The sequence below is a fragment of the Pristiophorus japonicus genome, chromosome 17 (genome assembly GCF_044704955.1).
Source record: "Pristiophorus japonicus isolate sPriJap1 chromosome 17, sPriJap1.hap1, whole genome shotgun sequence".
In the NCBI taxonomy this organism is placed as follows: domain Eukaryota; kingdom Metazoa; phylum Chordata; class Chondrichthyes; family Pristiophoridae; genus Pristiophorus; species Pristiophorus japonicus.
In genome coordinates, this window is record NC_091993.1 from 107,202,680 (window position 1) to 107,214,950 (window position 12,271).

The 12,271-nt window shown below is 46.1% G+C and overlaps 1 protein-coding gene across 1 annotated transcript in view; it reads right to left on the bottom strand.

The window, feature by feature from the left end:
- Positions 1-599: 599 nt before the first annotated feature.
- The window catches only part of LOC139228019 (complement receptor type 2-like), a 60,654-nt gene continuing 48,982 nt past the window's right edge, over positions 600-12,271 (bottom strand). The window contains exons 18-19 of the mRNA XM_070859170.1: positions 6,301-6,486; positions 600-793 (exon numbers count right to left, since the gene is read on the bottom strand). Of these exons, the coding sequence (XP_070715271.1) occupies positions 600-793; positions 6,301-6,486 (380 nt within the window). The remainder of the gene's footprint in view (positions 794-6,300; positions 6,487-12,271) is intronic.

The following is a 12,271-nucleotide window of genomic DNA, read 5'->3' on the forward strand; positions in this document are numbered from 1 at the left end:
TGGGAAAATTGACCCCAACATTCAGAAAGTTATGTAGTTTCAACAGATTAGCAAAATGTTCCCTCTATATCTTTTGATTCCATTCACAAGTTTCTTCAACAGCACTTCCCAAAGCTACAATCTCTACCACAAGGGCAGCAGGTGACAACTGACAACTGACAAATGCATTAGTCTACATTGGATAACTGATTGTAGTTGTGATACATGAAGGAAGTTTATCAAGCCTATCTCAACTGCATTGCCCTCCCATGTGAGCTCTAAACCAAGAGAAAATGCACCGCATTCAGCGGGCAGGATCAGTGGCAGGTTTGGTGAGAAATTTGTCTGCATGGAAGCACGATCACCTCCACTTTGCCCTCCAAGTCACACACCATCCTGACTTGGAAATATGTCGCGATTCCTTCATCATTGCTCAGTCACAATCCTCAAACTCCCTCCCAACAGCAATGTGGGAGTACCTTCACCAAACGGATTGGAGCGGCTCAAAAAGGTGGCTCACCACCATTTTCTGAAGGGCAATTAGGGATGGGCAACAAATGCTGGTCTTACCAGTGACGCCCACATCCCGTGAATGAATAAGAATAAAGTTTAAGAAACGTTTACTCACATGGTCTGCAGGTAGGTGGTGGTGGCACGAATGAGTTATTCTCACTACATTCAATGACACTGTTACCAACCATTTCATAATCTTCATTACAGCTGTAGGTGATCGTCTCCCAACGTTTGTATGTAGGTCCAAATCCTGTGACTATGTGACCATTTACGAGCGGTTCAGGAGATTGACATCCAACAACTGACAAAAGAGCAAAGTTTTCGCCTCCATTAACCAATTAACTGTACTTATGATACTGATTGAAAGTCCATTTGACTCACTACTCGAAATATCGTTATGCTTGTTAAGGTATCATTAAAAACAATTAGTAAATCTCCTATCTGGTGGAGGCAGGGTGGGTGGAGGAGGGGATATAAGTTATAAAGAAGTCCGGAACTCCATTACATAATAATTAAATCAAGGGGAAATAGACCATCTTCTACAGCAATTACAAAATCCGCCAGAATTTTGGGCTCAATTTTCCCCAGTGATTTAACATAAGAACATAAGAACATAAGAAATAGGAGCCATAGGGCCCCTCGAGCCTGCTCCGCCATTCAATAAGTTCATGGCTGATCCGATCATGGACTCAGCTCCACTTCCCCGTCCTCTCCCCATAACCCCTTATTCCCTTATCATTTAAGAAACTGTCAATTTCTGTCTTAACTTTATTCAATGTCCTAGCTTCCACAGCTCTCAGATTCACAACACTGAGAGAAAAAAATTCTCCTCATCTCAGCTTTAAATGGGTGGCCCCTTATTCTAAGGTTATGCCCTCTAGTTTTAGTCTCCTCCATCAGTGAAAACATCCTCTCTGCATCCACCTCGTCAAGGCCCCTCATAATCTTATATGTTTCGATAAGATCACCTCTCATTCTTCTGAATTCCAATGAGTAGAGGCCCAACCTACTCAACCTTTCCTCATAAGTCAACCCCCTCATCTCTGGAATCAACTTTGGAACTGCCTCCAAAGCAAGTATATCCTTTCGTAAATTTGGAAACCAAAACTGCACACAGTATTCCAGGTGTGGCCTCACCAATGCCCTGTATAACTGTAGAAAGACTTCCCTGCTTTAATACTCCATCCCCTTTTCAATAAAGACCAAGATTCCATTGGCCTTCCTGATCACTTGCTATATCTGCATACTATCCTTTTGTGTTTCACGCATAAGTACCCCCTGGTCCCACTGTACTGCAGCACTTTGCAATCTTTCTGCATTTAAATAATAACTTACTTTTTGTTTTTTTTTGCCGAAGTGCATGACCTCACACTTTGCAACATTATACTCCATCTGCCAAATTTTTCCCCACTCACTTAGCCTGTCTATGTCCTTTTGCAGATTCTTTGGGTCTTCTCCCATCTTTGTATCGTCAGCAAACTTGGCTACATTACACTCGGTCCCTTCTTCCAAGTCGTTAATATAGATTGTAAACAGTTGGAGTCCCAGCACTGATCCCTGCGGGACCCCACTAGTTACTGATTGCCAAACTGAGATTGAACCATTATCACATCTCTCTGTTTTCTGTTAGTTAGCCAATCCTCTATCCATGCTAATATATTACCCCCAACCCCATGAACTTTTATCTTGTGCAGTAACCTTTTAGGTGGCACCTTGTCAAATGCCTTCTGGAAGATTTGCGGCGTTTGTTTTTGAGCAGGCTGCTTTTTTTGGCCTCAGTTAAAAAACCACAGTTTACCCAATCAATTTGCACCAGTTAGTATTGGATTTTTTTTCAGCCAAAGGGGGCATAACCTGCTACCCGCGCCAATTCTGGCCATTTAGGGAAGTTTGGCCAGCTGAGAGTGACTCCAGTTCTTGTTAGGCCAGCGTGTGTGGCCTCTGCAAAAAAGAAATTGATGCAGGTAAGGAAATCAGCGCAGGTAATTGCAGCAGATGCTCGGACAGCAGCAGCAGGAAAGGTAAGAGAGAGGGGGAGGGGGGGGCGGGATTGAGAGAGAGATGGGGGGGAGCGAGGTGGGGAAGAGAGAGAGTTGGGGGGGTGAAGAGAGAAGGGAGGTTGGGGGGGGGAAGCCTTTCGGGTGTAGTTAGGTGCGGGGACCGGGAGGGAGGAGGCCATTTGGCCTGGTATAGGGGCGGGGGAGCGGAACGGGAGCCCAGTCGGCCTGGGATAGGGATGGGGGGCGGGACCAGCAAGGCACTCGGGACTGGAGAGGGTGAGTGGAGAGCAGGACCGGCAAAGCACTCGGGGCTGGGGGAGCTGAAGCTGGACTGGCACCGGCAAGAGGCTCAGGGTGAGTTAGGGAAGCCGACCGGCAAGCCCTTTGACCAGGGCTAGGGACGGGGGAGTGGGACCAGAATCGGCAATGCACTCGAGGCTCGGGCCAGCGGGGGAAGCAAACCAGGAGGCCCTTCGGCGTGGGATAGGGGCGGGGATCCGCACCGGCATCGTGGGTGGGAGGGGACTTTAATCATTGGAGATAAGTTGCTGCAATATATTTTAATGTGTTTTTAAGTTGATGCAATGTGTTTTAATGTGTTGCGAGCTGCCTGTATGTTTCACTTTCCAGCCTCAGCCCGCATTGTGTACTTCTTTCTTTTTGGCACAGATCAAGGCTCCACCCCCAAAAATAAAGGAAAGGTTAGGCTGTGCCAAAATGAAGAAATCCAATGGGGAAACTTTGAACTGTTTTGGGGGGGCTACTTGGGCCCAGAAAAATCAGGCGTAACTCTTCAAGTCAGCCAAAAAAAAAGCTTTGGGAAAAATTGAGCCCAATATTTTTTGTTCTACGATATTCAGATCATTCAGAATTAACACAAGTCAGCTTGAAGAATGGGAACTTTTTTTTTAAATATCAGAACCTTTCAGAGAATTAACCCAGAATCAAAAAGATCATGCAGCATAATGGTCCCAAGTTTCCACACGACAAAAAAACGGGCGCCCCTCTGAGCTGGGCGCCCGTTTCTCGCGCCGAAAACGGCGCCGGAAAAAAAACGCGCGGAGCCTACCACTCGCGCCGATTTTGTAAGTGGGAGGGGGCGGGTACCATTTAAATTCGTTTTTTTCCTGCCGGCAACCCTGCGCGTGCGCGTTGGAGCGTTCGCGCACGCGCAGTGCGAACGAAACATTGGCACTTGGCCATTTTTGTAGTTCTTTGTAGCTGTTTAATTTTTGAACATTTTTTAATAAAAGCACATTGCCATCAGCACATCAGCACTGAGGCTTCTTGCAGCAGTGAGAAGGCTGCAGGAAGCCTCAGAAAGTTGAGGCAGTCGTTTCCCGACGGCCTCCACCCCCTGCCGTCGGGAAATGGCTGCTGAACTTGTGAGGCTTCCTGCAGCCTTCTCACTGTCTCCTTCCCTCCTCGCCCGCCGTCGGGAATGGCTTCCTCCTCCCGCCCCCCGCCCCCTGCCTCCGCGGGAACGAACGGCTGCCTCAACTTGTGAGGCTTCCTGCAGCATTCTCCCTGGCTGAAGCACTTTCATACAGGTAGGAAGATGGTTTATTTAATCTTTTCTTTGCTTATAAATTTTTATTCAGGTTGGATTTATTTGTATAATATTTGTATAAGTATAAATAAGGATTTATTATAGAATTTAATGACTTCCCTTCCCCCCCTCCCCCCCTCCCCCCCTCCACCTCATTCTGGACGCCTAATTTGTAACCTGCGCCTGATTTTTTAATGTGTAGACAAGGTTTTTTCAGTTCCACAAAAATCTTCACTTGCTCCATTCTAAGTTAGTTTGGAGTACGTTTTCACTGTGGAAACTTTGAAATCAGGCTTCAGTGGCCGGACACGCCCCCTTTTGAAGAAAAAATTCTGTTCCAAAGTGAAACTGTTCTAACCGATTAGAACTGCAGAAAAGAAAATGTGGAGAATTGCTATTTCTAAGATAGTCCGTTCTCCACCAGTTGTTCCTAAAAATCAGGCGCAAATCATGTGGAAACTTGGGCCCAATAATTCTACAATAATTGTTGTGAAAACAAAATGTTTCATTTGTATTAGCAATCTATCCAATATAATTGCTCTGGCAACATGGATCAGAAACCATATGCAGATTACAGACCGTCAATGTAAAAAGATTAAAGCCAATGGGGTCATAGGAAAACTCTCCAATGGCTGGAGTCATATCTGCTGTGAAGAAAGATGGTCATGGTTGTTGGAGGCCAGTTGTCACAGCACCAGGATGTCACTGCAGGAGTTACTCAGGGAAGCATCCTCAACCCAACCATCTTCAGCTACTTTATTAAAGACCTTCTCTCTGTCATAAGGTCAGGAGTGAGGCTGTTTGCTGACAATTCCACAGTGTTCAGTTCTATTCATAAATTCGGATAAAGAAGCAGCCCAAGCCAGCCTAGAACATTCAGACTTGAACTGCCAAGTGGCATGTAACATTCATGCCTTGTATGTGGCTGGCAATGTTTTTCTCAAAAAGGAGAAAGCCCAAGCATCTCCCTTCGACATCCAATGGCATTACTTTTGCTGAGATGCCCCATCATCAACATTTTGAGGGTCACCACAGAACAGAAGCTGAACTAGACCAGCTATATCAACACTGCGACTCCAAGAGCAGGGCAGAGATTGGGTACCCCACGGCACGTGGACTACTTCCTGCCACCTGAATGCCGTTCCATCATCTACAAGGTCAATTCAGCACTTTGATGGAATACTCACCATTGATACTCTGTGGGTGCAACCACAACAACATTCAAGAAGCTCAAGAATATCCAGGACATGATTAGTACCCTTGCCATTGAACTCAATATCCACCCCCTGCATCACCGGTTCATTGTGGCTCGGGTATGTACAATCTATAGGATACACCGTAACTACTCGCCAAGGCTATCTCAACAGCAATGCCCTCCCACGTGACCTCTATACCAAGAAGGACAAGAGTAACAATGGCTGGAATTTTCCGGGGTTCAGAGGACAGGATTGGTGGTGGGTCGGGTAAGAAATTTGATATTTTTGACGGCGGATCGGGACCACAAAGTCAACCCGCCACAACGCGCCTTTCCCACAGGCGCATGTGTGGTCTCAGATCTGACCCAAAACGCAGAGGCGGGCGACCTAAATAAAAAGCTGTTCAGAGGCGCATAAGACTGCTTTTAACCTTACCTTTTCACTTTAACTGCTCACCTACAGGGTCCGCAGTGCTTGGGGATCACATCTGTGAACCCAAGGTGGGAGTTGAATGGCCATTGCTCCAGCTGATTACTGACAGCTTCAAATATACAGTAAAAGTTTTCACCTGACAGATGATCACTTTCCTCAGCCACAAGCTGTTTCCCAGTCCATTTTCACCACAGATTCTGCAGGCTTTCCACTTTGCGCTCTTGCTTCATTGGAAGAACTTTCTCACCATTGATAAAATGCTTCCGTCATTCCTACTTCACCTGCCATCTATTCCATCAAATGGGTGCCCTTTATACTGTCTCACCTTCATCCTCAGAATCTCATCACAATCATCTCCAACACCAGCAGCACAAGGCACACCTGAAGCACCAACAATAACTGGGAAGTGTATTACCATTTCTTCATCGTCGCTGAGTCAAAATCCTTCAACTCCCTTCCAAAAAGCATTGTGGGAACACCTTCACCACACAGATTGCTGCAGTTCATGAAGGTATCTCACCATCACCACCTTCTCAAGGGCCTATCAGGGTGGGAAATAAATGCTGGTCTTGCCAGTGATGCCCACATCCCATGAATGAATAGGAAAAAGGATTAATAAACGTTTACTCACATGGTCTGCAGATAGGTGGTGGTGGCACGAATGAGTTATTCTCACTACATTCAATGACACTGTTACCAACCATTTCATAATCTTCATTACAGCTGTAGGTGATCGTCTCCCAATGTTTGTATGTAGGTCCAAATCCTGTGACTATGTGACCATTTGCGAGCGGTTCAGGAGATTGACATCCAACAACTGACAAAAGAGCAATGTTTTCATCTCCATTAACCAATTAACTGTGCTTATGATGCTGATTGAAAGAACATTTGGCCGACTACTCATGTTCTCAAACTTAATCAAAATAAAGTATAAACAAGTTCAGAACTCCATTAGGTAATAATTGAATCAAGGGGAAAAAAGATTGTCTCCTACAACAATTACAAAAGCCTCCAGAATAATATTTGTTGCACTACGATAATCAGATAATTCAGAATTAACACATTTGATACATGGGAACTTTTTTAAGTATCAGTAGTTTTCAGAGAATTAACCCAGAAGTTTAATCAAAAAGATCATATAAGAACATAAGAATATAAGAATTAGGAACAGGAGTAGGCCATCTAGCCCCTCGAGCCTGCTCCGCCATTCAACAAGATCATGGCTGATCTGGCCGTGGACTCAGCTCCACTCACCCGTCCGCTCCCCGTAACCCTTAATTCCCTTATTAGTTAAAAATCTAACTATCTGTGATTTGAGTACATTCAATGAGCTAGCATCAACTGCTTCCTTGGGCAGAGAATTCCACAGATTCACAACCCACTGGGAGAAGAAATTCCTTCTCAACTCGGTTTTAAATTGGCTCCCCTGTATTTTGAGGCTAAGCCCCCTAGTTCTAGTCTCCCCGGCCAGTGGAAACAACCTCTCTGCCTCTATCTTGTCTATCCCTTTCATTATTTTAAATGTTTCTATAAGATCAACCCTCATCCTTCTGAACTCCAACAAGTAAAGACCCAGTCTACTCAATCTATCATCATAAGGTAACCCCCCTCATCTCCCGAATCAGCCTAGTGAATCGTCTCTGTACCCACTCCACAGCTAGTATATCCTTCCTTAAGAAAGGTGACCAAAACTGCACGCAGTACTCCAGGTGCGGCCTCACCAATACCCTATACAGTTGCAGGGACCTTCCTGGTTTTGTACTCCATCCCTCTCGCAATGAAGGCCAACATTCCATTCGCCTTCCTGATTACCTGCTGCACCTGCAAACTAACTTTTTGGGATTCATGTACAAGGAGGGGAGCGGGTAGGTCCGAAGGCCTCCTCGTAGGACTGCTCCTGGGCACGGCCAAGGGTGCCATCAGCCGGTCCAGGCAGCGGGCGGTCGAGGGGGTCGTTCAACCTGACTGCCTGCCTCTCTTCCGCTCTTACATCTGGTCCAGGGTGTCCTTGGAGATGGAGCACGCGGTGTCCACCGGTACGCTCGCGGCCTTCCGCGAGAGGTGGGCACCGGAGGGACTGGAGTGCATTATCACGCCCGGCAACCAAATTTTAATTTGATTTTACGTTTTTAAGTTTAATTTGTTTTAATTGCCGGTGCTTTTAGTGTCCCCTTCCCTTTTATAGGGGGCACTGGGGAAAAATTGTGATTTTAGTGCCCAAAAAAAAAACCAAAAAAAGAAAAACACAAAAAAAAAAGGGGGGAAAAAAAAGGGCCTTGTAAATGTCTGGAGTGTCACCCAGGTCGGGTGGCACTCTTTAATGTTTTATGTTTTCGCAGATAAACTCAAAAGAGTTTCATGTACAAGGAGGGGAGCGGGTAGGTCCGAAGGCCTCCTCGTAGGACTGCTCCTGGGCACGGCCAAGGGTGCCATCAGCCGGTCCAGGCAGCGGGCGGTCGAGGGGGTCGTTCAACCTGACTGCCTGCCTCTCTTCCGCTCTTACATCCGGTCCAGGGTGTCCTTGGAGATGGAGCACGCGGTGTCCACCGGTACGCTCGCGGCCTTCCGCGAGAGGTGGGCACCGGAGGGACTGGAGTGCATCATCACGCCCGGCAACCAAATTTTAATTTGATTTTACGTTTTAAAGTTTAATTTGCTTTAATTGCCGGTGCTTTTAGTGTCCCCCTCCCCTTTTATAGGGGGCACTGGGAAAATTTGATTTTAGCGCCCCAAAAAAAAAACCAAAAAAATAATTTAAAAAAAAAAAAGGGGCCTTGAAAATGTCTGCTGTGTCACCCAGGTCGGGTGGCATGGTCTTAATGTTTTATGTTTTGCAGGTAAACTCAAAAGAGTTTCATGTACAAGGACCCCCAGGTCCCTCTGCACCGCAGCATGTTGTAATTTCTCCCCATTCAAATAATATTCCCTTTTACTGTTTTTTTCCCAAGGTGGATGTCCTCAGATTTTCCGACATTGTATTCCATCTGCCAAACCTTAGCCCATTCGCTTAACCTATCTAAATCTCTTTGCAGCCTCTCTGTGTCCTCTACACAATCCGCTTTCCCACTAATCTTTGTGTCATCTGCAAATTTTGTTTCACGATACTATGTCCCCTCTTCCAGGTCATCTATATATATTGCAAACAGTTGTGGTCCCAGCACCGATCCCTGTGGCACACCACTAACCACCGATTTCCAACCCGAAAAGGACCCATTTATCCCGACTCTCTGCTTTCTGTTAGCTAGCCAATTCTCTATCCATGCTAATACATTTCCTCTGACTCCGCGTACCTTTATCTTCTGCAGTAACCTTTTGTGTGGCACCTTATCGAATGCCTTTTGAAAATCTAAATACACCACATCCATCGGTAAACCTCTATCCACCATGCTCGTTATATCCTCAAAGGATTCCAGTAAATTAGTTAAACATGATTTCCCCTTTATGAATCCATATTGCGTCTGCTTGATTGCACTATTCCTATCTAGATGTCGTGCTATTTCTTCCTTAATGATAGCTTCAAGCATTTTCCCCACTATAGATGTTAAACTAACCGGCCTATAGTTACCTGCCTTTTGTCTGCAATCTTTTTTAAACAGAGGCGTTACATTAGCTGCTTTCCAATCCGCTGGTACCTCCCCAGAGTCCAGAGAATTTTGGTAGATTATAACGAATGCATCTGCTATAACTTCCGCCATCTCTTTTAATACCCTGGGATGCATTTCATTAGCCTGTCCAGCACTTCCCCCCTAGTGATAGTGATTGTCTCAAGGTCCTCCCTTCCCACATTCCCGTGACCAGCAATTTTTGGCATGGTTTTTGTGTTTTCCACTGTGAAGACTGAAGCAAAATAATTGTTTAAGGTCTCGGCCATTTCCACAGTTCCCATTATTAAATCCCCCTTCTCATCTTCTAAGGGACCAACATTTACTTTAGTCACTCTTTTCCATTTTATATATCGGTAAAAACTTTTACTATCTGTTTTTATGTTTTGCGCAAGTTTACTTTCGTAATCTATCTTTCCTTTCTTTATTGCTTTCTTAGTCATTCTTTGCTGTCGTTTAAAATGTTCCCAATCTGCTAGTTTCCCACTAACCTTGGCCACCTTATACGCATTGGTTTTTAATTTGATACTCTCCTTTATTTCCTTGGTTATCCACGGCTGGTTATCCCTTCTCTTACCGCCCTTCTTTTTCACTGGAATATATTTTTGTTGAGCACGATGAAAGAGCTCCTTCAAAGTGCTCCACTGTTCCTCAATTGTGCCACGGTTTAGTCTGTGTTTCCAGTCTACTTTAGCCAACTCTGCACTCATCCCACTGTAGTCCCCTTTGTTTAAGCATAGTACGCTCGTTTGAGACATTACTTCCTCACCCTGAATCTGTATTACAAATTCATGCAGCATAATAATTCCACAATAACTGTCGTGAAAAGAAAATGTTTCATTTGTATTGGCAATCTATCCAATATAATTGCTCTGGCAACATGGATCAGAAACCATATGCAGATTGCAGACCATCAATGTAAAAAGATTACAGCCAATGGGGTCAAAGGAAAACCCTCCAATGACTGGAGTCATATCTGCTGTGAAGAAAGATGGTCATGGTTGTTGGAGGCCAGTCATCACAGCACTATGATATCACTGCAGGAGTTACTCAGGAAGCATCCTCAACCCAACCATCTTCAGCTGCTTTATTAAAGACCTTCTCTCTGTCATAAGGTCAGGAATGAGTCTGTTTGCTGATGAATCTGTCATGTTTGCAACCTCACATAACTGTAACCTTCATGTAACAACACTGTACACTGAATACATCTGAGAAATGCACACCTTGACCACAGAGGGTGAACTTGTGGGAGACACTCCTCACCTGGTCATCCAGGTATATAAAGGGAGGTCCCACGCAGGGTCATCACTTCTTGGTCCTGTGAATAAAGGTACAGGTCACAGAGTGACCTTGTCTCCACTGTGTGCCTCATGTTGATTTGCTGTAGTGTGTAAGGACACAACATTTGGCGACGAGAAACGGGAATAAATGACTCAAGAGAATGGCCATCGGTCGCACGGAGGAACGGTACTGTGCTGGTGAGGACTGGGACAATTTTGTTGAGATGCTCCAGCAGAACTTTGTCACAAAAGACTGTCTGGGAGCAGCAGCGGCTGACAAGTGAAGGGCGCATCTACTGACCAGCTGTGGACCGAAGACGTACGCGCTGATGAAAGACCTGCTCGCACCTGAGAAGCCAGCAGACAAGACCTTCGAGGAGCTCATCAAACTGATCGGTGAGCACCTCAAACCAGCGAGTAGTATACACGTGGCCCGACACCGATTCTATATGCACCGACGTCGGGAAGGGCAGAGCATACCAGACTTCGTTGTGGACCTTCTGCGCTTGGCCAGCCTCTAAGTTCCAGACGCCTGCAGGGGGGAGATGTTACGGGATTTCTTCATTGAGGGCATTGGTCATGCCGGGAGTTTTAGGAAGCTAATTGAGACCAAGGACTTGACCGTGGAAGAGCGGTGTTGATGGCTCAAACCTTAATGGCGGGGGAGGAGGAAACCAAGATCATATACGTGCACAACTCTGCTCCCAACGTGGCGAGGGAGCAGGGAGTTAACATGGTAAACGCAACTCAGAACCCAGCAGGCAGGCAAGGGCAATTCGACACCAACCAGGCAGTAACAGACTCTAGGGTTGGCCCGCAACAGAGACAATGGCAGGTTGAACGGACATTTACACCATCACAAGGGACAATACGTCCCTGGATGGGACCACTGACACCCACAAACAGAGTGCTCAAGAGTAATCAAAGAGCCAATCAGAGAGGAATGCCTGGTAACAGCTCTTTTGTTCACAACAATCTCAGCTCATGCTGGAGGTGCAGGGGCAAACATGCTGCGAAGACTTGCTGGTTTCAACAATTCATCTGCAGAAATTGCAACTTGAGTGGACATTTAGCCAGGATGTGCAGGAAGCCCGCAGCGAGGCTGATTTATGAAGTGGATGAACCACAAGAGGGGTCTGCAAGGCAGGGGTATGCCTGGGACACAGCAATAGATACTGAAGTTCAGCGGGTCCAGGTGGCAAACATCCACAGCTCATACATAAAAATGCCACCTATAATGATGAGAGTACTGTTAAACAGCATCCCGGTACGCATGGAGCTGGACACAGTAGCCAGCCAGTCACTTATGAGTGTCCAACAATTCGAGAAACTGTGGCCACTCAGAGCGAGCAGACCCAAACTAGAACGCATTGACACGCAATTACGGACATACACCAAAGAGATCATCCCAGTGCTAGGCAGTGCAATGTTGGTCGTCACACAAAATGGATCTCAGAACCGGCTGCCACTCTGTGCTCATATGTAAGGGTTGCATGTTGCGCTTGGTTTTGGGGGGACTGTGAGGAACGGGCTTTCAATCGGGCGTGGAACCTGCTTTGTTCTAATAAGTTATTGACTCTGTAGGACCCCTGTAAGAAATTGGTTTTGACATGCGATGCATCATCCTTGGGCTTGGGTGCGCGTTGCAGCAGAGTAATGATGAGGGCCAACTCCAACCTGTGGCTTATGCCTCCAGGTCGATCTCCCAAGCAGAAAGGGG